This window comes from Fusarium tjaetaba (genome assembly GCF_013396195.1).
Source record: "Fusarium tjaetaba strain NRRL 66243 chromosome Unknown NRRL66243_c0000265, whole genome shotgun sequence".
In the NCBI taxonomy this organism is placed as follows: domain Eukaryota; kingdom Fungi; phylum Ascomycota; class Sordariomycetes; order Hypocreales; family Nectriaceae; genus Fusarium; species Fusarium tjaetaba.
Window position 1 is genome coordinate 35,023 of NW_023501461.1, and position 24,299 is coordinate 59,321.

The 24,299-nt window shown below is 48.4% G+C and overlaps 10 protein-coding genes across 10 annotated transcripts; 7 read left to right on the plus strand and 3 right to left on the minus strand.

The window, feature by feature from the left end:
- Nucleotides 1-603: 603 nt before the first annotated feature.
- FTJAE_11015 (oxidoreductase) lies at nt 604-1,626 on the plus strand (the record flags this gene model as incomplete). Its single annotated transcript, XM_037343915.1, has 1 exon — nt 604-1,626. One exon carries the CDS (start codon nt 604-606, stop codon nt 1,624-1,626), a length of 1,023 nt encoding a protein of 340 aa, XP_037201928.1.
- Nucleotides 1,627-1,921: 295 nt separating this feature from the next.
- FTJAE_11016 (hydroxylacyl dehydrogenase) lies at nt 1,922-2,975 on the plus strand (the record flags this gene model as incomplete). The annotated part of the gene is made up of 2 exons (XM_037343916.1): nt 1,922-2,377; nt 2,430-2,975. 2 exons carry the CDS (start codon nt 1,922-1,924, stop codon nt 2,973-2,975), a joined length of 1,002 nt encoding a protein of 333 aa, XP_037201929.1.
- Nucleotides 2,976-3,055: 80 nt separating this feature from the next.
- FTJAE_11017 (vegetatible incompatibility het-E-1) lies at nt 3,056-7,503 on the minus strand (the record flags this gene model as incomplete). The annotated part of the gene is made up of 2 exons (XM_037343917.1): nt 3,056-5,756; nt 5,831-7,503. 2 exons carry the CDS (start codon nt 7,501-7,503, stop codon nt 3,056-3,058), a joined length of 4,374 nt encoding a protein of 1,457 aa, XP_037201930.1.
- Nucleotides 7,504-8,143: 640 nt separating this feature from the next.
- FTJAE_11018 (TOB3 (member of AAA-ATPase family)) lies at nt 8,144-10,239 on the plus strand (the record flags this gene model as incomplete). The annotated part of the gene is made up of 5 exons (XM_037343918.1): nt 8,144-9,094; nt 9,139-9,458; nt 9,511-9,618; nt 9,695-10,160; nt 10,222-10,239. 5 exons carry the CDS (start codon nt 8,144-8,146, stop codon nt 10,237-10,239), a joined length of 1,863 nt encoding a protein of 620 aa, XP_037201931.1.
- A 98-nt stretch (nt 10,240-10,337) lies between these two features.
- Nucleotides 10,338-11,995, minus strand: FTJAE_11019 (uncharacterized protein; the record flags this gene model as incomplete). Its single annotated transcript, XM_037343919.1, has 3 exons — nt 10,338-10,963; nt 11,140-11,719; nt 11,771-11,995. The coding sequence occupies 3 exons, from the start codon at nt 11,993-11,995 to the stop codon at nt 10,338-10,340; spliced, it is 1,431 nt and encodes a 476-aa protein (XP_037201932.1).
- A 2,038-nt stretch (nt 11,996-14,033) lies between these two features.
- Nucleotides 14,034-15,314, minus strand: FTJAE_11020 (ankyrin protein; the record flags this gene model as incomplete). The annotated part of the gene is made up of 2 exons (XM_037343921.1): nt 14,034-15,108; nt 15,229-15,314. The coding sequence occupies 2 exons, from the start codon at nt 15,312-15,314 to the stop codon at nt 14,034-14,036; spliced, it is 1,161 nt and encodes a 386-aa protein (XP_037201933.1).
- A 2,518-nt stretch (nt 15,315-17,832) lies between these two features.
- On the plus strand, nt 17,833-18,427 carry FTJAE_11021 (benzoate 4-monooxygenase cytochrome P450; the record flags this gene model as incomplete). Its single annotated transcript, XM_037343922.1, has 2 exons — nt 17,833-18,125; nt 18,181-18,427. 2 exons carry the CDS (start codon nt 17,833-17,835, stop codon nt 18,425-18,427), a joined length of 540 nt encoding a protein of 179 aa, XP_037201934.1.
- Nucleotides 18,428-19,669: 1,242 nt separating this feature from the next.
- Nucleotides 19,670-21,016, plus strand: FTJAE_11022 (NADH oxidase; the record flags this gene model as incomplete). Its single annotated transcript, XM_037343923.1, has 1 exon — nt 19,670-21,016. The coding sequence occupies one exon, from the start codon at nt 19,670-19,672 to the stop codon at nt 21,014-21,016; it is 1,347 nt and encodes a 448-aa protein (XP_037201935.1).
- An 819-nt stretch (nt 21,017-21,835) lies between these two features.
- On the plus strand, nt 21,836-22,584 carry FTJAE_11023 (NADH oxidase; the record flags this gene model as incomplete). The annotated part of the gene is made up of 2 exons (XM_037343924.1): nt 21,836-21,878; nt 22,004-22,584. 2 exons carry the CDS (start codon nt 21,836-21,838, stop codon nt 22,582-22,584), a joined length of 624 nt encoding a protein of 207 aa, XP_037201936.1.
- A 787-nt stretch (nt 22,585-23,371) lies between these two features.
- FTJAE_11024 (endo-1 3(4)-beta-glucanase) lies at nt 23,372-24,281 on the plus strand (the record flags this gene model as incomplete). Its single annotated transcript, XM_037343925.1, has 2 exons — nt 23,372-24,148; nt 24,198-24,281. 2 exons carry the CDS (start codon nt 23,372-23,374, stop codon nt 24,279-24,281), a joined length of 861 nt encoding a protein of 286 aa, XP_037201937.1.
- Between the last annotated feature and the right edge of the window lie 18 nt (nt 24,282-24,299).

The following is a 24,299-nucleotide window of genomic DNA, read 5'->3' on the forward strand; positions in this document are numbered from 1 at the left end:
GTTCATCATGATAATCTACTAGGTTCTCTCTGCCGGAATAAGCTCACAGCCACAAATCTCAACNNCTTCTAGCCCACAACTTAGACGTCGATAGTTACCATGCATGATAATCTACAAAAGCCATACTAAAAACCAGCGATGAATAAACACTTCGATGAGATACCCACCGGAGCAAATAGTGATATACCATCATAGGCATCTTTATTTACGACGCTATCAACTGCCTATCAACGCAATAGCCCTGCATTGAAGCAAGAAATAAGCCATTGGCACAAAGTTGACGCCTCTAAACCGCACTAACACCAAACAGAAGCTAAGATCGTAGATCGTGTATCCACTAGACTTGGGCAGAACGAGACGACACCGCGGCAAGTACCGATGCCCAAAAACTCTGTTAGACACCGCTAAACCGATCGTGGACCAAGTCTCAGCCAACCACACGATAATTGACGTGATCAACGGGTCCCTTTGTCAGGAATGACGAAGAACATTCGACGTCAGTTTGTCTTTACTCGTAGCCAAGTTTTTCACATCTGCAAGCACTTACACCTATTTTCATCTTTCATAAATCTATCTCAATTGCACTGTTTCAGTATCGCCGATATGCCTACCAACAACGCCGCCTGGCTAGTCGCCGCAAAGACGTCACCACTCGAAGTCAAGGAAGCCCCCCTCACCGAACCATCCCCAGGCCACATCCTCGTCAAAAACTCAGCCGTAGCCATCAACCCCGTTGACATCGCCAACCAATACGTCGGCATCTTCATCCAACCATCGCAATACCCCGTTATCCTCGGCGAAGATGTCGCTGGCACTGTTGAAGCCGTAGGTCCTGATGTCACCGCCTTCAAACCCGGTGATAGAGTCCTAGGCTACGCGACATCACTCGCTACCAAGGATAATGCGCACAGCGCGTTCCAGGAATACACTGTTATTCGCGCAGAGTGCGCTTCGAAAATCCCGGAGGGCTTGAGTTTTGAACAAGCTGCTGTTTTGCCGCTTTCACTTGCTACGGCTGCGTGGTCGCTTTTCGGCGAGGTTACCCTTGCGATGAGATATCCTACTCTCAACCCTACGCCTACTGGGGAGACAGTCCTCATATGGGGAGGATCATCTAGTGTAGGCGGCTCAGCAGTTCAACTTGCGAAAGCGGCTGGGTACGAAGTCATCACCACTGCATCTGCCAAAAACCACGACTACGTCAAGAGTCTTGGAGCAGACCACGTTTTCGAGTACAAGTCTCCGCAAGTCACCAAGGACATCGCCTCTCTCCTCACAGGCAAGAAACTCGCTGGTGCATTTGACGCGAGCGGTTCAGAAGAAGGCATGAACAGCGCGAGTCAATCGATTGTTCACGCCGATGGTCTTCGTAAACTCATCTGCGTGCGATCTGTTTCCTCTGAAGTCGCAGGTGTTGAGGCCAAGACTATTCTTTCGACAAGTATTATCAACACACCTGTTGCCAAGGCTGTTTTCGGGGATTATATACCCGCTGCCTTGGAGCAGGGCAAGTTCAAGGCTGTTCCGGAGGCTGAGGTTGTTGGAAAGGGTTTAGAGGCAGTTCAGCTGGGCATCAACACGCTCGCCAAGGGTGTTTCGGCAAAGAAGATCGTCGTTGCTCTATAAAGAGGAATGGGACTATAAAAATTGAGATTCAGTAGAGAGCTTCGAATATAGATGACTGGTTTAAGAAATACGAAGAGTTGTACTACTTGCTGTAATTACTTTCTCTATACGTACAGTCGGCTATGCGGGTATCACAGCCCGTCTTCAATGTGATCACTCACTTTAGCCTCGGGTCAGTTTCCCCTCTTCTCCACCAGACTTCAGCCTCAAAATTCGCGCTTTCATTACATCACGCCATAAACTTCTGAGCCGTTCATTCATTCACCATTCATTCATCACAACGGTAAATATTACAATGACTGAAGCTGAAAAGAAGGAAACCATTGCTCTCATCGGCTTGGGCACAATTGGCCTCTCATTCGCCGCACTTCATCTACGCTATTCAAACGCCAATCTTAGACTATACGACGTCCGCAGTGATTTGAAGCAGCATATCGAAAGCCTCCTACCAGTCTATCTTGAATCTACAAAGAAAGAAAGTTCTCAGGCTGATATCACAGTCGAGAAACTCGTTGCTGACGGTAGACTGCTTGTATGCTCTTCCATCGAGGAAGTTTGCTCTGGGGCAACAATCGTCCAGGAGCAAGGACCTGATAGTGTTGATTTTAAAAAGTCGAATTGGGCTGAGGTAGTTAAGTATGCACCTTCAAGCGCTCACTTATGGAGTTCCACGTCTGGGATAAGTGCATCGAGGCAGGTGGAGGATCTGGAAGATAAGACCAGAGTTCTCGTGGTACACCCCTTCAATCCCGTGAGTTCGACTGACCCCTCATCTCAAACTATCCTCTGACACGATCTTTTAGCCTCATATAATGCCATTGATTGAAGTCGTCCCCTCACTTCATACAGAGCCAGAACGAACTCAATTCGCCATCGATTACTTCAAGAATCTCGGCTCCGGTCATCGCCCCGTCAGAATCAACAAAGAAACCCAAGGCTTTGTCGGAAACCGTCTAGCATTTGCTTTATTCCGCGAAGCTTGTCATCTAGTCTCAAACGATGTTGTCTCAGTTGAAGATCTAGACACTATCGTTGAAGCAAGCATAGCGCCACGCTGGGCAGTAGCTGGGCCATTCAAGACATACAACAGTGCTGGTGGAACTGGTGGAATCGGAGCATTTCTCCATAATTTGGCTGATACCATGGAGGCATGTTGGGATGATGCAGGTGATATTAGTCTCAAGGGGACGTCTGCAACTAAACCTGGTCAGGGAATTGGTGATGGAGACTGGACGGATAAGATCGTGAAGGAGACAGAACAGGCTTATGGACGACCAACGGCAGAGTCACTGGCAGAGCGTGATCGGAACTTGCAGAAGCTCATAGTAGCTCAACCAAAAGTAGATTAGTGTCGTGACACATTCACGAAACATAGTCTCTATCATCGATAATATTATGATTACATGCCTCTGTCGGATAACAAGTGGGTTCAACAACTAAGAACACCCTCTTTGGTCCAATTCAGCCCGGATCGGATAGGGACAGAGTATGTCTCTCCCACAAAATCACCACGCAATAGTTCATACTCATCCGTAGCCGACCTACTGGCTTTGACATCCTCCGAAACCCCGTCTTCATCGTTCCATTCCCGCCATGCGAGCTGTTCTTCTGAAGAACCTCCGTGACCTTCAACCTCGTCAGCTTTTCCGACCTTACCGCGACCTAGTACTTTCCAACCCATTACCACTGGACCATTGACCCCTCTCCTCTTGTCATCAGACGAGCTTTCAGGACATGCCATTCCCCGGAAGTGACCAGGTCCGCAGCGCAGCGTTGATTCTGAACATGATGATGATGGATCTGACGTGTCCAAGACGAGATACAGGTAACTGTCTTTCTCAGGTGAGCCTCCATCGCCGTACATTATATGAGGGTTGCGGGAAATTGTCGATTGTGGGAAGAACACAGGATGTGAGAGTGTCGATGCTCTTGTTGGGAAGCTTTCCGATGGGTTGATCTGATCTGTGGGAGGCGAAAGCGAGATTCTAATGATCTTCGGACTATAGGTCAATGGGGGTAGAGCCAAGACAACGTGTTCAGCTGTCCAATTTTTCATGATATACGGTTGAGGCATTTCATCAACCTTGCCCAGAAATCTGTAGCTAAAGCTTGCCAGTTTACCATGCTTGCGAGTTTGAAGGTTATGTCCAGAAGCAGTTTCAACAAACCCGAAGCATGACACAGTGACTTGACACTCCGCACAGGCGTCCTTCTGGTAGAGACTGACGGACAAAAGGGTGAGGAAGTTCCCGCATGGCGAGAATTGCATCTCTAATTGAACGTCAACACGGATCCTCATCACCCTTCGTAGAATGGGTAGGTAGGTAGTTGACTTACCTCGTGACATTGCCAGCGGCCTTGCTCCTTGGCCTTTTCCCTCTTCCGTGATCTCCAAACTTGTACTGCAGCCAGTTTCGTCGTTGAGTAGGTCTACTCCACCAAGCTTGTAAGAGACAGCTACAATAGGTAATGTCGGATGACGAGTGCCTATTATTCTAGACCACATTAAGCGGTCGGTCCGGATGGGTTGCCAAACAGGTCTGCCAAAGTCATTGGCCATGATAAGACATTCTGTCATCGGCTCTTTGCGCTCTCCATGTAGATTATCTGGAGCTTCCTGGCTTCCATTTGTCCCTCCGTTAATACTTTGCGTATCACTTGTATCAGAGTCATCATCAGAGTCCGAACTCCAACCAGAGCCACCATCAGAGTCTGAACTACTGTCTTGGGAGTCCGAGTTGCTGACGATTACATTGTTGGATGACTTCGCCCTTTCATGGTGATGAACTGCGCATTGGCCCTTGCGAAAATAGAATAGCCGAGTCGTTGACTCCGAGTCTTTCCGAGTCGGCTGTGTGACGACATCAAGCTGTACCAGATTCCAATGTCCTTTGCCTTCCAGGCCCAGTTCCAGGTCTCTACACACTTGCGGGGGGACCTGGTCAACTCGGTTCACTGATCTGCCGTCCAGAAGGCAACGAGTAATACTCAAATCGCGACTGTTCACTTTCCAGCACTGGAGAAAGGAGTCGCCCTCCTTACTATCTCGAGCAATTGTGGTGATCCATTCGCTGTCAGGGGCCAGCAAGTCGAAGATGGCCTCTCTATTCTGATCAGACTTCGACCGAGAGAAGACATCCACTTGATTCACTTTGACCCGGCGACGGGGCATCAAACCGTCCTCGCGAACGATCCGAAGCTGCAGTGTCTTGCCACGCTTCTTGCCCGTAGAAGATAACGACGCCTCCAATACTCGCATCTCGGTTGGTGACTCGAGTAGCTTGGCAACGTATTTGATGTGAACTTTCTGAAGCCTGCTAGGAGGCTTAAGGTGACAGCTAGGCTTATAAAGAGTGAGTGGAACAGCATGATGAAGCTGATCAGGGTTCTTAACAAGAAGTTCGCCCCAGTCTAAAGCGAAAGAGCAAAACGAGCGGTCCAGCGATACGTAATCAGTAGACGAGGAATCTTCTTTCCATGGTGGTAGAGGAAGTCCAAATTGAAGTTCCGCGTTCGGTATGGTTCCCAGGATCTGCTTATAATCATTAATTGTTTCCCGCTTGTACCTTGCAAAAAGATGAGGAGCTGCGTGGCTTTGTACGTAGATACAGGTCCAAAATGCAGGGCTTTTGAGGAAGTCTTCAACAATCTTCAGGGTCTCAGAGCTTGGAGTAATATTTTGCATATGCATATGCCAAAAGACGGCGGCATATCGGAGGAAAGCGTTGTTGTACGATGACTCCGACCTTGTGACCAACGCTTTCAGGTCAGAGGGATCTTGATATCGTTCCTCGCTGAGATACTCGATGCAACTGACTCCAAGCTCCTCCAACGCTTTGTTCTCGTCGATGAAGAAGTCTGGCAGGTACTCTTCGATCTTGTCCTTGTTCTTCGGGTCGATAAAAAAGTCCTTGACTGACTTGTGGCACAGTGAGATCTTCTGAGAACCATTTGTGTCTTCCATGGTAATCAAAGGGCTGCAGACGTCCCTTACTTTATCGTAAAATTGAATCGCATCTTCCTTGGGCTTGATTGTATCGTTGGCAGGATCGGCATAAGGGTTGAGGCCGTCAGTAAGTTCCAGTAGCGTAAGTTCCTTTTCCGACAATGTGAGGATTCGAAAGGTTCGCCTGTGGCAGTATGTTAATATCATTGGCCATCGTATAGTCACCAAGGCTCATGTATTGTTTCGTATCAAACTTACTTGGCTAGATCCTGTTTATGATAGGGTAGTCCTGCAATCCTGGCCAACGACTTGATATAGCAGTCCTCCAAACCTCTGGGAAAGCTTTGGAGGGCGTCAATGGTTCCCTGCTTAGTTCTGTAAGCCTTGTTCTTTGCAATCTCACAGAGCAGCGCCGCATAGAGAAAGTTATGTTCGTCCGTGTCAAAATAGGGCTCATCGTGAGCTGGACAGATCCTCTGGGCGTCGAGAAAGGAACGTATGTCTTTGGAAGTGTCCTTGAGGTTTGGCCTAATTTCGACGGCTTTGAAAGCGTCTTTAACGGACCGTATCTCCGGAACGTCCCTGCTCGTAAGGAACCATTTGACTGTCCCAAGCGTATCCAAGTTGAGAAGCTGCTGCAAGCTGTAGAACAAAGGATTGCCGTGAGTTCGAACTGAGCATTCGTCCAACCCGTCTAAAACCACATAAACCTGGGCAAAGCGGCTGTGGTTCAGCAGTGCACGTAGAAGTCTGACCATTACTTCTCCATCGTTGTTGGTCAGCTCGTGCTTGCAGGTCTTCCTCGCCCGTTCGTACTCGGCTTTCAAGGGGTTCGAGGCCACGTCCAGTTTACTCAAAAGCTGGAGAGCGATAGATCGTAGTCCGCAAGTCTCTTGTCGCTTGGATGCTGTCCTGAACGAATAGAAAAAGTGAACAACTTCTGATTCAAGCTGCTCTTGCAGGTGGTTGATGACCGCGGATGCCAAAACGCTTTTGCCAGAGCCTGGAGGTCCATTATACCAAAGCACAGAATTCTTCTTGGCGTCTCTCCAGTCCTTGAACTCTTGTCTCTCAAACAACCATGTGCAGGTGCCCTCTGTGCGACTCATGTTCCTTAATTCCAAGTCCTTGTCTGCATCAAATGACTCGGCTTTCTCGCCACCTCTTATCCACCTCAGGATTTCATCTCTTGTTCTCTCTTGTTTTTCCCTTGCTCTCTCAATTGCCATACTTGCGATGAGCAACTGGCTCACCTGTTTGGAGTCTTCGCGGAATTTCTCCCGGAAAGTCTGTATTTCTTGCTTGAAGGGTCTAATTGCCGAAGATAGGGTGACTCTCGTGTAGCTCTTGGATAATACCTTAGCTGAGTAGGCCCAGAACTGCAGAATATTCTTGTATGATCTCTTGATGGCCTTGGATATCTGTGGAGAACTCTGCTGTGACATCGCGGTCATCTTGTAGCAGTCCAAGAGCGGAGAAACCTCGTCCAGAACATTGAGTATATCTTCCACGGCGCCATGAGCTTTGGTAGCGAGTTCCAAGACGATTCTGAACCCTGAAACAGCGATCGCGACGCCAAACGGTGCAGGCTGAAGAAGGCTCTCGCATGATTTCGTCAAGGCAGTGATACTTTCGACGAACGGGTTCACCTTTTCCCGCAGATGATGAGCTTTGCTGCCTGTCCATTTTTGTTCGACCTCGCGAATGCATTGTTGCGTCTCTTCAATGGGGTCGTTGTGCTCCTCCTCTCTACATTTCTCAGTCTGCTCTCTTCTGTGGTTTACGTATTGGACAAAGGGATTGTCAGCGAGTTTTAGTATCTCGGGATCCTCTAGAAACTCCTTGATTGCAGTTTCGCAGAGAGTATTGAACAAATTTCCATTTTCGGCCGTGTTGAAGGATGATGTTCTCGAGAAAGAGAGTGTCGACATGGTTGCCCCGGCTTTTGGTGATTCTACTGTCTCTTTCTTCTCATGTCACGAAGGATGTCGAGAAAAGAATGAAAAGGTTCCCTCCTGCTCGTGAATGGATGTGTAGGTTAGGCAGGAGTGTTTCATTATGCATGTACGGAATGTGGGATTGAAAATGACTAAGGTACCCCGCCCGCTCACCCCTGACCTTTGTACTTATCTTTCAGCTGGTCGAGACCGATTGGTTAAGAAACATTGTGGATTTATCCTAAAATATCCGAAAACCTCCAAGACTATTTTCATTTGCCATCAAGGTTCCGATTGGCTACATATTCCGAAGTTCTTTTCAGCTGTCAAGGATGTTTCGCGATCATATGGTCTGATTCCTGCGCGTGATTTAGTGTCGTACCCCGAACAGGAATACATATGCCGTTGGTCTTACAGATAATCTTACTTCTGGGCCTTTTAGTTGCAGTAGCTGCGCCACGTATACAATTTTCATCTGACGTGCTTGCACTATCCATGCAGGCTGACCGAATTGGTTACCTGAACAAGATCTCGGCCCGTTACCTATATTGAAGGTGGAACCAAAACAAAACCCCGTTGGCATTATAGTGTCAACTTCTTGGTTCACAACATTCTCTTAGTCTTCCACCGCAAGATGACTTCTGATCAACTAGACCCTAGTCATGAGAATGGCACCGAGTCAGCCTCCCAAGAGTCGATCTGCGAATCCAAGGTCTATCACCATACCAAGAACAAAGAGGGCAGAGATCAATGCAAAGAACAGCTTCAGGACTCTGAGCCAACCAAGAACTCCGAAGATGACGAGGACAGCCCGTATGCCTTGATTGTCAGAAGACGATTTTCAGAGAAGCGAGAAGTCGAGTCAACTACAGTATGCATCAACTCGCCACTGATTCACAAAGCATTCCAAGATGTCATCGGCTCTTACCCAACAGTTGCATCAGACTTTAAGAGCTCTTTCAAGCTTGAGAGCCCATTTCAGATCCTTCTGCACTACTGGGACCCCCTGGAAGCCTATCGAGATGAGGCTGGCTCTCCTCGGATGCGGCAACATCTCAACTTACTCTTCCGCTTCATGGAAGAGGAAATGGGCCCTGAGAGACGCACCCTCCAGCATATGCTCCAGAAACAGATGATCACCTTTAAGCAAGCATGGGTTATCTACCGTCCCGGAGACCTTGTTGTCAGCGAAGTGCTGGGGAAGTCATGGTTATCACGCGTGGAGAAGGTCTCTTATGGGACAAGTCGAAACCGCGGACCATATGTGACGATTCATATGAAATACTGCGACGCCAATGATGATGCAATCGGTGAAGCCCAGCGATCTACTAGCATCTTCCAGAGCGATTACTTTGCGTCAGACCATCCAGCCAAGATCAAAAGACTTCCAGTATATCCAAGAAAGTTCAGTGATCGTGGACCAGATCTAGAAATCGAACTTCTTGAGCGAGGCAAGAAGTTCATCATCAATCGCGGGATTCTGACAAAAGACTATGATGGCATCGCAGAGTGGCTAAAAGAACCTCCACTCGACTTTTTTGATCCTAATATGGCAGACTATCCGCCCATTTGGCTGCCATTCACAGTAAGTACTCGTACAGATTTCATGAATAATACTAACAAGGACAGGAAACTGGGCGTGTTGTACTTGATCGCAAGACCTTCGAAGAAGACAACTATAGCCACGTCACCATGATTGAAGAGGTTGATGATCCGGAACTTTTCCTCTGTCCGCCGTATGCCTTGGGGTACTCCACCGGCCGAAAGGAGTGGTGTCGCTATCTAGTTGATAATCTGAGGGATGTGACTTGGAAGGAGAACGCATGGTCATCACTCATTCTTGATCAGGAACAAAAGCAAGTCTTGAAAGCTCTTGTCATGTCACACAAACACCCAGAAAGAGTCAGGAGCCTGTCAGAACAAAAGGGCAAAGGACTGGTGGTTCTTTTGTAAGTTGTTATTGAGTATTTGGAGGAAGATTGACGTTGACTCAACTTTCAGGCATGGAACTCCAGGATCCGGTAAAACGCTTTCTGCAGAAACAGCAGCCGAGATGTCAAAGAAGGCTCTTTTGTCCACAAGCATGAGCGAGTTAAACAGATACGATAGGTGAGTAGTACTCTTTCCGGGGCAAGTCATATGTACTGATCACGCACAAATCAAGAGCATATGCCTTTGAGTACAGGCTTAAACAGATCCTACAGTACGCCACAACCTGGAACGCGATCATTTTATTTGACGAAGCAGACGTCTTCCTCGAGAGCCGAGACATGACTTCCAACAGCACCACTCGCAATGCGCTCGTAGCCGTATTTCTCAAACATCTCGAATATTTCTCAGGCATTGTCTTTCTAACTACAAACCGCCTCAGCAGTATCGATGCTGCGATGAAGTCCCGCATCCACCTGTCGCTCTCGTTCGGTCCCCCCGAGGCAGAGGTTCGTCGTCAGATCTGGAAACAGAACCTTGAAGCTGTCCCCATTGATGAGACCGAGATTGGTGGGAAGGAATTGAGTAGTCAGGCAGCTGAAGATCTGATACACCATAAGCTTAACGGACGGGAGATTTCTAATGCTTTGAACACGGCGAGGACTCTTGCGAGATTTGAGGAGGTCAAGTTGAGTTTACAGCATATTGAGACGGTACTCAAGGTAGGTCAGACATTTGGTAAGCATATAGGAGTTTAGATTGTTTCATGAAAACAGTGTGCAGCTTCCAGTCGAGAAATAGATGGCTAGATGTCTCCATTACCTCCAAGCAATTTATGTCCGAGTACCTCAAACGGCAGATACTCTTGCCTCCGCTTTCAGTTGACGTAGTATGTATAATCATGACAGAATGTCCACGCCCTCTAGAGCCTTTTGTTCTCTCCGAATCTGCTGCAACGAGATGGAGCGTATGGCTTGGCCAGAGAGCATTAGGTGGTGCAATGCACCGCCATGTGATTGAATGGCTGCTTCATCCACCTGTTCCTGGACCACATCGAGTCTCCAGCTGGTATGTTGATCTCCGATGGCTTCCCAAGCCTGAAGGACAGAGGCTGTGATGTGATATTTCCATGTGCCCCTCCAAAGAATCCTACCATGCCGTGAATCGCGGATCCTGCGATGCTGAAAGAGCGCCGCCAACCCTCTTTTCCCGTTCCAAATCTCTAGAGTTTCTAGCCGTGGCATCCTGAGGGCCGCCACCGCCGCTGCCTCTAGTAGAGCGTCTATCTTGGTGGAATCCTCTTCCGGCTTAAGGAGTTGGGAAGTCAATACCAGCGAGGTTAGGTTGGGCCATTCCCAAGAGGAGTCGATGGCGAAGAAATGACTAGCATCTATGATAAAGGAAGCGGCGAGATGCTCTAGCGGGAGGCTCGTGAGTGCCATCATTTGGCCAACAGCTGGGGATGGAATGCGAAAAGTGTCGCAGCCAGCCAAATCCTCCCCGTCGAGAAATCGTTGCACAAATACTGGATACTGTTGGTTGAAGTTCTCAAAGACTACCAACCTTTTAAGAAGATGGTGGCCATGTTGGATCGACTCAAAAAGAGATACATATTCTAGACCGTAAATGTAAGTGGTAAGCCATAAGTTATGACGAAGACCTATACACAAAAATCAAGGAATGGAAGGTAATAATACTTACCATTATCTGTAGTGCGCTGGGAAAAGCCCTCCCATTCTCTCCAGGGCTCATAATGGATTTCCTGGAGTCGGGGGAAACGGGCCAGCATATAGGTCAGCTCTCTTGGCTCCCATCTACGGCGACTTTGTTGCCGGAGAAGTATACTAGTAACGGAGGAGACTGAAGGGAGCTGATCCCACCATTGGAATTCTGAATCGTCATCATCAAACTGTCCCTCTTGGACAATATAATGGAAAGCTTTACGGACCGCTGCCGGATGTGGAGCTGATTGTCTGAAACCAGTAACCCAACCGTGAGGAGGGTCATGATAGCTTTGGTTTATTGTGGTCAGCTCTAGGCCACTACCCTCTAGCCTATTGGAAGGGCTATCAGGCATAAACGTTAGGTAGGGAAACCAATGTTGAGCGTCACTGGGCGAGTAAATGCTAATGTCGAGCATTAAGTTGCTGTCTTGATCCCATCCACTGAGAACAGAGAATAAAACCTGGAAGGCTGTGGTAATAGAACGGTGTTCTGTGTCGCTAACAGTCACTGCCGCTGTCGCCTCGTCGGCCCTGAGCACACCGCCGCTAGGCGCGCACTGCGTACAATCATATTCATCTAGTTCTAAGCAGAACCAGATATAGCGTACGAGGCCCTGATTGCGATGGACCATGGAGCGAAAGTCCATGAGGCGCGAGGGGGTTAATCTGATGCGAGAAAAGTTGTATCGCTCAACGTCAGTCTGCCACGCTCGGGATACGGCGGCCAGGCAAGCTAGCGAGGAGCCATCCTGCGTCAAACTTTGGAGGACGAGAAGGCGAATTTCGCTAGGCAATCTATCCCACAACTTTTCGTTCGGTGATGGAGAGCGCATGGTGGAATAGACGACGAGGAGGTAGTGTCGCGATGCAGGAATGGGAGGGGGGAAACATGTATACAAGGGCACGTTGGAGGGAAGGGGGCATTTATACTGGTTCGCATTTCCCTTAAATGATCTGCCGGCTGGTGGGCTAATTCTTACTAAGTTCTCTCTGCTGTTTTAAGCTCTCAGCCACAGGTCTTAACTGCAAATAGCACATCTAGCTCACAACTTAGATATTATACCATGAGTTGAGAACAAAGGATAAGCTTTCGCAGGTGGAAAATGAGTCACCGGCAAGGTGTTTCAGAGTTTGAGAGTATTTAGCGGCGTGTGGTGGAATAGGAAACCCCAAAGCTTGCTTCAACTTAATATTACTGGCCGTCATGTAGGAAATGTCATGAGCAGAAAATAGGAACACTCGTCGAACACCCTGTCCTCACTCCTCACTCCTTGTTCCAAGCCACCGGGAAGCATACTCCCCAGTAACTCGGCGGAATTCCAGCAGTCTCCGAACAGTCAAAGGCAGTTTATCATCTAGAAATGTTAGTATTTGTCAACAGAGAGTAGGGATAGCTCCTACAGTCTTCCTGCACTTGTTTGCGAAGCCACTTCGTGAGAGTTATGCAAAGTTCAATGCTCTCCAATGAGTGATTTTGAATCTTTGCATTCGACTCCTCCATACTGTTTCGTTGTTCCTCGTATTTTCGTTGCAGTTCTTTACATCTCTGCAATTTCTCATAGAGTCTGATCGATGCCGTCTTGGGCCAGGAAGATGAGCTGAGACTCGATGGTAACTTGGGCTGATAGCTATATTTTGTCGTCCAGCGGGTACCTCTTGTAGGGCCTGCAAGGGCTCTCAAGCTTTGAGAAATACGTGGTGCCATGATGAGAGATTCAACGGTGTCATATGCGATGCGGAGTTTGGATGGAATGTCTGCAGGGTGGATCGGTAGCCATCATAAATACGGCTTAGAGAAAGTCATTTCAATATTCAAACTCTTGTTATAGGGTTTAATCGAGTTAGGGCTGGGCAGCTTCTTCCTTGGCTTGGTCTGAATCTTGTTATAGCACAACCTTAAGCTTAGAGGAGGCGATGTGGTATCAAAGTTTGGCATGTTTCCATGCCCAAAGGATACTTGTCGCCATTTAAGGTATGTTTGTGACATACTTTCGGGATGCGGAGTTTACCACATAAAATACGACCACAAGTATTATCATTCTCGCGATCAAAGGCCTTGCCTGGGCGCCTATGCCCAGCGAACTCTGAGGAAGGCTGAAGCGTCGTTTCCTCGCCTCGCAATTAACAATTTTGATTGCAGGGTAGTTAGATTGAATATTTAGAATAACATATAATTTTATTCACTAATCAAGTATCTTATCCACGTGCTGTCAATAAAACATTGATGCATCGTTGGTCTTTACGTATGTTTTGCTGCAAACTTTACTTCAACTGAGTTAATTTATGAGTAACGCGGCGAATCACCTGATGAGTTCTTGCCAAAGTATTTGTCAGTCATATGACGTTGTCAAATCTCATTGATAAGGGATCCCGAGGTTCTGGGCTGGTCTAGCCCATAAACTCGATTACAGAGGCCGATACAACCAAACAGGGTGTACAGTACATACAACCACCGGCCCTGTCCAAACCGCCAAGCAACATTGTGCCTTGTTATCTAGGCTTTGTCTCAAGGCTGGAGTAGTACAGCACGAAATGGTTGCATACCATCGTTTCCCCCTCACTTTGTCATACAAGACATTCCGAGCCTGATCCCTTCTCCAGCAACGGTATTGGTCAGCTTATGTTGGATGCGCCACAGCAATACATGAGATCTGTTATAATTACCTGGATGAGGGAGACGAGGCTCTGCGTAGGAAAACGACCCAACGTTTTCTATCTAGTCTAGCCGCCAGCGGTGGTGTCTTATGCCTTGGACATCAGACATCTCGAGGGAGGCATGCAGGATTGATGGGAAGCCTTCGGAGACTTTATTTCTTCTCCCGCTATATATATAAACACTCATTATGTCGTTAAATCATGATAAATTATTTTCTAAAAACTTTTCCAAAGGCCACTGTCTGTATACGAGTCCCAATCATTCGAACTACATCCTACCACGCTCCTTCGCGCTGTCTCATGCACGTGAGACGCTGGTGTGTCACCTATATTCTCCATCGCAGTATCAGACTCCGTATCCAATAGTGATATCCGTCTTGCGGCACCACCCCGTTGGCTCTTCGCCTCCAAGGCCAGCACAATGTCCCCATACCCATTTCGCGCCGCCCACTTCAATGCTGTATTTCCACGACGATCTGCAGAATGTATCTGGACGTCATCGAGAGTCATGAAAAACCCGACCACATCTCTATGGCCCTCGCACGCTGCCCATGAGATTGGGATCTGTCCGTTATCGTCTTTCGAGTTGGCATTGACGGAGTACATCGACATGTCCGCCCCTGCGGCCCACGACAAAGTCGTACGGCCTTGTTCGTCCGCAGAATCTGTATCCGTGTCTGTGTGCTTCATCAACAGTTCCACGGCCTCTTTGTGACCATACTCGGCAGCATACGACAGCGGCGTGCTGCCCAAGTCATCCTTGACATTTGCCTCTGCGCCACCGTCAAGCAATTGGGACACAATCTTGGTAAGCCCAAATTGTGCCGAGATGTGAACAGCACCAATCTTGATGGGCGCCTTGGCATTGTAACGTTGGAAGTGGTAGCCCGTCACCATTCGCACCTGTACCTCATGAGCGACTCTCTGATCGTCTTCAAGAAACTCGAAAGCTGCTTCATCGACTTCTTCATCGAGGGCATCGGGCACATGGTCGGCCCAGTTCTTAGCACAGTAGTATAATAGTATATACTTATGCAAGCGATGCTCGAACACACTGTCGCTCTGGCCGGTACCCTCGGCAAAGTCGTCATATGGCAGGTAAGCAAGAGAGCTAAGAGCAACCTCTTTGTGGGAGTTAGGAAGCCACTTATGTCTCACTTGGTCAAGGTGTTCTTGGGTCGTATAGTGTACGAGGCTGATGATGTTTCTTTTCTCGTCGACAATAACAAGCCCTTCACGATAAGACAACAGGTCTTCAAGCTCGGGAAGATTACACCCGTCGACTCGAGTGCTTTGAGGATTTCCTTTCGCCGCACCTTATCGCGCAGCGAATCAAGATGAAGTCGTGCGAGGAGGAACCTGGCTGTTGAGCATGGAAATTTGGCTAACGTGCGATATACTACAAACTTACATTCCATCGACAGCTTTGACAATTACTTCAACAACCTGCTTCTGGAAAGCTGGCTTGCTCGAGATACAGCTCGTCATCCCAGGCATTGCGTTCTCCAACACCGGGCGCACATCTTTCTCTCGGGCGCTGATCTTCAATTACATGCCATTATTGAAGTAACGCCTGATACCGGCAATATTCGATCGCGATGTTGCTAGAATGTTAACGTTGCGCTCTGACTGTAGCTGGAAGATTCCATTCAAGAAGTTCGTCAAGTCACGAGCCATCATGGGGTACTCGTCCAATGCACCTACTAACAAGTAGACCTGCTCACGAGAGCCAGTGACAGCTTGAAGTGCCTGAACAATATCATCCATAGATGGTCTTGTCTGGTTGTTCTTATGCCGGTGATACAATTGCGTATACTCGGGAGCATCTTGGGCAATTGCTGGACAAGCTGTTTGAGCATACTGGCCATACAAGCTTCAACACTCTGCTCATGTTGTCGTTTGTAACTGCAGTTTACTGACGCGACGCCGACTATGTCCTCTGGCTCAAACCTATGCAGTAAGTCGTCTATAATAGATGCAGCAATGACGGTCTTGCCTCCACATGGAAGACCAAGGCAGACCAGGGTGCCTCGAGTTGACTCTCGCCAATGTGCATATTGCTGAGAGGTGAGAAACCATTTCCTAGTGCCGGAGTGGCGTCTGGTTAATACGTCGTTATGCTGCGCTGCGTTTTGTAGTGACGAGAGCCATGTCGTAATAGTAGTGAACTCCTGGCCTTCATTAAAATCATGAACCCGGTCAATACCCTCCTGGACCTCGACAAGAGAGTGTCTACGGGTTCGTCAGTTTGTCTCTTCTGGGATGAGCGGGCCACGTACCCATTCAATGTATCGTCGACGTTGCTTAGCAAGACAGTGTTGGAGGTTAATCACGGTCGCATATCTTTAATGTCATCGGGTTCCCAAAGAATTCTTTTACCATATTCTTTGTGTTTTACCGTTCTCGCAGTCTAGAGCGTGGTACTTGAGTAAAACCGCTTTTCTCTCCCCCAGTAAGCGGGTGCAAGCGTCGACATGTCCCTAAGGCAATCGGATAGAGCCTCTGGCAGCGCACGCTGGGGATTAACGTCTTCAAGGTCGCGCAAGATGTTTGAGAGAGTTCTAACTCTGTTTTCTGTGTCAGTCAAACACCCTCTATTAATACAGGCCGACGGCTGTGATACTCTTCGGATATTTGTCTGAATTGAGCTGGCGCATCGATGAATGATCGCCGGGTCTTCTGGGCCAGCTCAATCAGGTGAAGCATATCACCCACGGAGAAACCAAAACTCATAGTGTCGGATTGTGTGTGGATGCATGCAAGGCAGATTGTAATTTTGTTACCATGTGAGAAGCGGCTAAAATGGAAGCGGTGATGGGATGGATGTAGGTGTAGAGATTGTGGATGTTGAGGAGGGCAATTAGATGGATGCTTGGAGTATGGCTACAGTGAGCCTCAGGTATACAGGTGTCGTCACAGCGGTAGTGAGTGCCTGTATTACAGGAGCCTACCAAGTATTACACAGGGCAGTCGCAAGTTTGTGGCAACGCAGGCAGTGGAGGCGTACGGGCGTGCACATGTCTCGTATGAGACGTTTCAGTACGACTGCAGACTTCATGTTACAGTGGAAGGCGGGATGTTATTGGTCTGACAGTGGATGACCGGTGTGCACTTGCATATGTGTGGTGTGCTACAGTGCAGAGTACTTCATCGGATGTGCAGAATCAGGCTGAGGAGAAAACAAGAAGTGTAGAGGCACGTCTTGTATTTATGGTAGGCCGAAGGCAACCCTTTTGCCTAAAGATCACGATTGACGATTTGGCATGTCCAATTGTTGCATCTTGCTTGAGCCTAATGGATGGATGTGGGCATCTCCAACACGCGACTGCCTACACATTGCCTCTTCCATAATACTGAGGTGCAGCACAATAGAGTGTCAGACACGCCTATTGGACCAAGTAACCATTGCACACGGCTATAGGTGCATTGAACGACAATCACCTAATACACACCAAAGCCGGGCGCCACCAACGCACCCCGCTTCAAGCCTCAACTCCGCCTTGCACCCGTTATTAGCTGACCTCACTCCTCGTTCATTTCACTTCGGACTCGCCGTTTCTTCTCTGCCCGCAAACCTCCTTCACCTTTCAAACATCACGGCTGTCGGCCCATCTAATTGTGTCCAAGGCCTCGCCAGCCCCCTACGCGTCAGGGCGGCGATCGTAGTGGCGCTTCTGACTGCCCTTCTCTGGCGACTGTACAATGACCCCCTCGGTCGCCCCTTAGGCCCTCTCGTGGCCCGTTTCGCCCCTATCTGGTTCTGGTGGCTCAGGTAGCTCACCTGGACAGTAGTTGAAAGCCGCGTTATCGACAGGCTTCATAAGAAATATGGCCCGGTTGTGACAATTGCTCCCAATGAAGTCGACGTATCTGATGGCGCGGCTCTCAGCCTTATCTACATTAAGAACGGCGGCTACATGAAAAGTCATCTAATTACGGCGTCAATGGCTTTGAGACTATTTTCTCGGCTCTGGACTCGGTTCATTGGGCATCGAGGGCCAAAGCCGTTGCGCCCATGTTCGCCCATCAACGAATCGCAAAGGGCAAACCGGACGTTGACAAGGTTCTCGATGCTTTGTGGCTGAGATATAGCGCCGGAGGTATGAAGGAAGCAAACAGTGCTGCAGTCAATGTCCTCAACCTGTCTCACATTCTCCCTTTAGATACAGTGGCTGTGTACCTCTTTGGCGAATGCTTTCACGGCATCAGTAATGGTCGCCTCCACGTCACCGAGTTCATCCATAGCTTCGTCGCTGGGGTCCGCTTCTTCCACCTACCAGGGCGGTTCTATGACTTTGTCGACAAGAGGTTATAGCTCAAGTTGTTGATGTCATGTTAGCTGGTAGCCTGGTACCAGTGTCAGCGCCGGCGCATTCATGCTGCACCATAATCCCGAAGTTCTTCCAAATCCGTGTCAGTTCATGCCAGGGCGATGGCTCAATCCGTCTCAGGAGATGGTGCGTGACAGCTTTTACTTCGGAGCTGGCTCGCGACAGTGCATCGCACGGAATCTTGCGTCTGCTGGACTTTGGTGGGCGGTTGAGACCTTGATTCAAAGTGATGTCCTTCGGGGTGCAAAGGTTGTTCAGGACAAGATCGAGATTGTGTAGTGGTTTAAGGCAAAAGTTGTTGGTGAGAAGATCGAGTTGCATTGGTGAATAACGCCAGGGCACTTGCTTGTAAAAGGTCCATTGGGATGCAGCTTGAAGTTTTGCTTAGGGCCAAGGTCTTGAGCTTTCTTTCCTCCCTGTTTAAGGCGTCAGCTTTCGTGCGGGCGGCAGATATCGCTGTCAGTGTGTTTTATAGTATTAACTAAACTCTCAAAAGGACTCTGATTTCGAAGTAAAATCACGGCCAAGTTTCTGGCACCTAATTGCAGTATGCAATGTATCGTAGGATGATGCTTTTCCTTGAACATCTCATTCATGAACTCGTAAATCACCAATAATCAAGAAGCATTAGGAAGTCTAGGGTGCTAAAATCATTGAGAATCATGTAGCAAACGATGCTAAGATCTTCTTTGACCCCAATTGAGTATAAATCTTAAAGGCGTTGTATGATATTTTGTGTTACTATTGTCAGTCCTTATCTAACAGGATTTGGCGTATGGTATTGATTTCTATAGCATCGCATTTTTACATATTCCATTCTGCTCTGTGCATGGTAGATCATCTATCGCCTCGAAGTCAATCAATGGCGGTGAAGTGGATACGAGCGACAGTCTTTACCAAAGCGTCAATGCTTGTGAGACCGTGCCTTGTTCGGTGCAACCACCGCCCCGACGTATAGAGTCTCGGCTGCCTCGTAAGGAACTTCCATACGAACATTTATAAGAAAAGTGTGACAATTTCGAAGCAAAAGGTCTCAAGGTATCGAAGCATCCAATATGTGCATGATTGACCAACAACAAATCCACGTTGCTCTGAATATAACCAATAATAGTCTGGATAGCGACAAACAACCTTTGAAAGCAACACGTTTTATCTAGCTTATAAATACGGATAGATTCCACGGAATTAACCGCGCGCCGCATAACGTTATCGCCAACGTCACAGAATGTTCGATGGGCACGGCTCATATACTCGGCTGAGTAACTCTCCCGTCGGATTAGGACTAAACGATTCATGTACCGAGGCAAAGGCCCCATCACCAACTCCACTTGCGGACTTTTTGCTGTAACCTTGTCATGATCTTGCGGAGTGGTCTTTTCTTTTTGTTATGGCGCAAGATTTGCATTGGATTTTATAGAGTTTATATAAAGACTTGTTGCGTCGCGTCTAAAATAGTGATGTGACCTTGCTTTCTTAAGAATTATTCCAATCGTTTACAGTACTCATAATTAATATATCACAATGGCTCCTCCAAGATACGGAAACGAGGTCGTTGACCCTGCGCCTCTACTACAACCTCTCGACTATGTTTTCGCTAAGCGACAAGCGCCCAACCGCTTCCTCAAGGCAGCCATGTCTGAGAAGCTCGCTACATGGGACCCCAAAGACGTCTCTGCCCGAGGATATCCCACACCAGAACTCATCACCCTCTACAGAAACTGGGGTGCTGGTGGCTGGGGCACCATCCTAACCAGCAACGTTATCATTGACGGCATCAACCTCGAAGCCCCCGGCAACCTCGTCATCCCCGCTGATGAACCCTTCGAGGGTCGTCGCTTTGACGGCTTCAAGGAGATGGCCACCGAGGCCAAGAAGAACGGCAGTCTCTTGGTCGCTCAGGTCTCTCATGCTGGTCGTCAAGTCGAGGACTGGGTTAACCCCCACCCCATTAGTGCCTCAGACGTCCAGCTCGTCAGCTCTGGTTTGTCTGGAAGGACATTCGCTGCTCCTCGCCCTGCTACCAAGGAGGATATCGCCAACATCATCAACGGTTTCGCTCACGCCGCTGAATTCCTTGACAAGGCTGGTTTCGACGGCATTGAGCTCCACGGCGCCCACGGTTACCTCTTGGCTCAATTCCTTTCCCCTCGCACCAACAAGCGAACCGACGAGTACGGCGGTAGCCGCGAGAACCGAATGCGCATTGTTCTTGAGGTCTTTGCTGAGATCAAGCGTCGTGTGAGCCCCAACTTCATCGTTGGTATCAAGGCCAACTCCGTCGAGTACACACCTGGCGGTATTGATATCGAAGACGTCAAGGCCTTTGCTGTCGCTCTCGAGAAGGCCGAGGTTGATTTCATTGAGCTTTCGGGAGGAAACTACGAGAAATTTGCCTTTGCTCACGAGCGGGAAGAGAACAAGAAGCGAGAGAACTACTTCCTTGTTCAAGCCGAAGAGATCGTCAAGGTTTTGAAGCGCGATATCAAGATCTTTTCCACCGGAGGTTTCAAGAGCATTAAAGCGATGGTCGATTCTCTTCAGGTCATCGACGGTGTTGGTATCGGCCGCGCAAGTGCCCAAGAGCCCCGATTCGTCGAGACACTCAAGAAGGTTTCCATCCCGGGAACAATGGAGCAAAGATTCGACCACGATGATGTCCTCAAGAGACTCGCTGCGGCTGGAATCCAAATTTCACAGATCGCCAACAACTTGGAGCCTATTGATTTGAGCAAGCAGGAGAATGCTGATAGTCTGTGGAATGACGTTATGCAGTACTTCCAGCAGGCTGCTCAAGATACAGAGCATAAGCTGTACAAGTGGCCTGCTCTGTCGCAGGTAGCTCAACCTTATGGAGAATTGGATTTATGACTAGCGAAAATATGAATTAGCGAATTAGAATAGAATGATAGCTTGATGTATACGATTGTTTGAAGCCACTCGCAACGAAGAAACTCTATCACTTCATACGTGCCGTATGCAGGTCGGCAGATTTGAGTTAAGCTTCTCTCGTAAGCTTACCCTCCCGTCAGCATCGGCAGTTGCAAGACCGGGGTAATCACGTCTAGACTGTCTGACACCTCACCAGGCGTCAGGGGCAAGATATCCTACACTTATCCTAAGCTTATCTTAGGCCCATCCTAAGCCTATGCTAAACTTATCATAAGTTACCTAAATCTTTTCGTCATTTAGGATTAGTTCCCGAGTTTTCTTTCTCCCCTAGCCACCTAGCTCCCATGCTGACCACTCGGAAGAGCCTCATGATTACCTAGATCGCAGCTAGCAACACGTGTACTGGTAATACGGAACGGTGCAGGTGGTTCGCCGGCAAGAGACTTTCTCGTTCCTTACCCTTGAGACTCCGAGTCATCCACCATTAACTTCCACCAAAGCAGCAATTTCCTTTCTACATCAACGCAACACTGACGGAGTCGCATTTTTATCCACAATTCAATATTTACATTCGTTACTATGGCAGGTCGTTATATAGTCATGACTATGAATATAGGTGAGCGCATTTCTCCCATCTCCCCCATCGCATTCTCTACTTACCATCGTGGGCTAGTCATTTTCGCCTTCGAGATATGCTTCCTATCAGCAGGCGACTCGCCAACAGCCCCGCAATACAGCCTCGTTAACTGGAAACGCGAAACCATCGACCTTGTTTAGAAAGAAGAATGCGCGGTCGCGATGAAAGATATCATACCGGACGTGTACCAGCTTGGGATTTCTGGTAAGCGACCACTCCACGCATCACTAGCTCGGTTGAGTTTTGTTTGTTGTCTACATCACTCAGTCGCTAATTCAAGTTCCAAGGTCTATGCAGAATCAATGGGACGGCGAAAAAGACCTGCACAGGCCATTTCCCCGGAGCGCTCAACCTTACTGAAGCTGTAATCCAAGACATCGACAATTTCAAGCACTGCGAACCCTGGAAATGGAATGAGACTTTGGAAGAGGTTTGCAAAAATCGCATCAGAGTACATATTGTCGACTACAACACAGCAGAAAGTCTCGACCACATGTTGGTCGCTTTCCTCGTCCTCTCTCTCCTCACCAACGTGGCATCTTTCTACGTCATCTACAGAACTGGTGCAGTACGCCACCCTTATACCACGGCAATTCTCGGCTTGGACATGATGCTCCTCTTCACAAGTTTCGCCTTGTGCTTTGTGGTGATGAGTTACGAGGTTGGCCCGTACGTGGAACATGTCCCACTGCAGAAATTTTCAGAAATTGAAATGATCGGTCCTGGCTTTTGGGCGTTGCTCGGGATTCTTGTTATGCGGATGTCTACGACTCCGATTTTGCTCGTGGGTATAATCCCCTTACTGATCCCTGTGGCTGCCGTCTTTGGTTTCCTTGTACACATGAAGGGCTTCTTCACTCTTGTCCGCACTGCTGTTTTGACGGATCTATCGAGACTGAACGCCACCTGACCGGATGTGATGGCGGCATGTCATGCTATGTGCATGTTCGAGGCGGCGACTACTGTCAAGAAGGAGAAACGCAGCAAAACATTCATTTGATGGCTTTACAAGATGTATAGTTTAGAGTATCCCAAGTTCAGGGTTCTTCTAATACAACCAAGGTTACCTCAAAGTTGCGCGACACCCCAAAGCCCCATCCCTTCATTCTCAACCCTCTCTCAAAAGCCCAGACTCCCATCCAATTCCTCAATCATTCCCATGAACCCAATAGAGTGGCGCGTTCCTTGCATGCGCAGCGGCGCTTACCCAGATCCATTAACCTTTTTTTGCCCTGGAATCAGGGACGAAAGCTTAATCCCACAATAGCCCAGGGCCATCAAGCCACGATTCCATAAAATTCCAATATTTCAATCAAAGAAACGAGACTATTGAAGATGGTGGCGTCGAGAAATGCGCTGCGTTTGGCTTAGCCTCACTGTTCCGGGTTAGCCCACGTTGGATCTAAGGATTGAAACCAGCCGTAGACATGTTCCAGACACCAAGCTATTGTTATCAGAACGGCGTCTAGCAATTCTAGACCGGTATGGCATTCGTAAGCTCAAAGGAGATGGAGAATCTATATATTCAAGCGGATGTCCCTGAAAAAAAGATGGTGTTGACGGTATTTCACTCTCGTCATCTTCGTGACGACTCTCCTTAAAGTGCACTTTGCACTATCTTCCCTTTCCCCTTTACGCGGCAACACCGCAGCATTCCTTTCCTTATATTTCCCCCTTATCGTTAAATCTTTTTCACCATGTTCTCTCCTTGGATCCTCACCGTCTTCACATGTCTGTTCGCCATCGCAGCGGCAGTCACACCACCCACCTACAGCGGCTACACGCGCGTCTGGCAGCAAGGCTTCGAAGGCCAAGCCAACACATTCCCCAGTACAAGCACATGGAACATCATCGAGCGCGTAAAGAACTACAACAACGAAGTCGAAGCCTACGTCAAGAGCACAAGTGTTCTTCGACAAACTGGCAAGAATACACTGCAGCTGATTCCCCGGTTCTCAAGCAAGACGAAGAAATGGACTTCTGCTCGAATTGAGAGCACGTATACCCTCACGCCCAAGCTTGGAAAAATCACTAGAGTTGAGGCGAGTCTGCGGCTGGGGGGTAACTCGGCGAGGAGTAAGCAGGGAATCTGGCCGGCTTTTTGGCTCCTTGGTGATGCGATCCGGAATGGTGTTGAGTGGCCTGCTTGCGGAGAGGTTGATATCATGGAAAATGTCAACGGGCAGAAGATTGGGTACGGTGCTGTTCACTGTGACAAAGCACCGGGCGGAATCTGCAATGAGCCTAATGGTATAGCGTCGAATGTTCAGCTTCCTGATAGCAAGTATCACGTCTGGCGGGTCCAGTTTGATCGACGAAGCAGCAATCTGAGATCTCAGTCTATTACCTGGTATCGCGATGGAACGGTCTTTCATCGTGTTACGGGCGCTCAGATTGGCAATGCAACGGTTTGGAAGACTCTTTGCCATAGTCCTATGTTTGTCATCTTCAACGTTGCCGTTGGTGGAGATTGGGTAAGTTGAAAAATCCGAAGAAATGAGACGTTGACTAACAAGATTACAGCCTGGCGTTCCTAACTCTAGCACCAAGGATGGAATTGGAAGCCATATGGAAGTCGAATATGTCGCTCATTATGTTTCAAACTAGTCGGACATTCACCGTTTC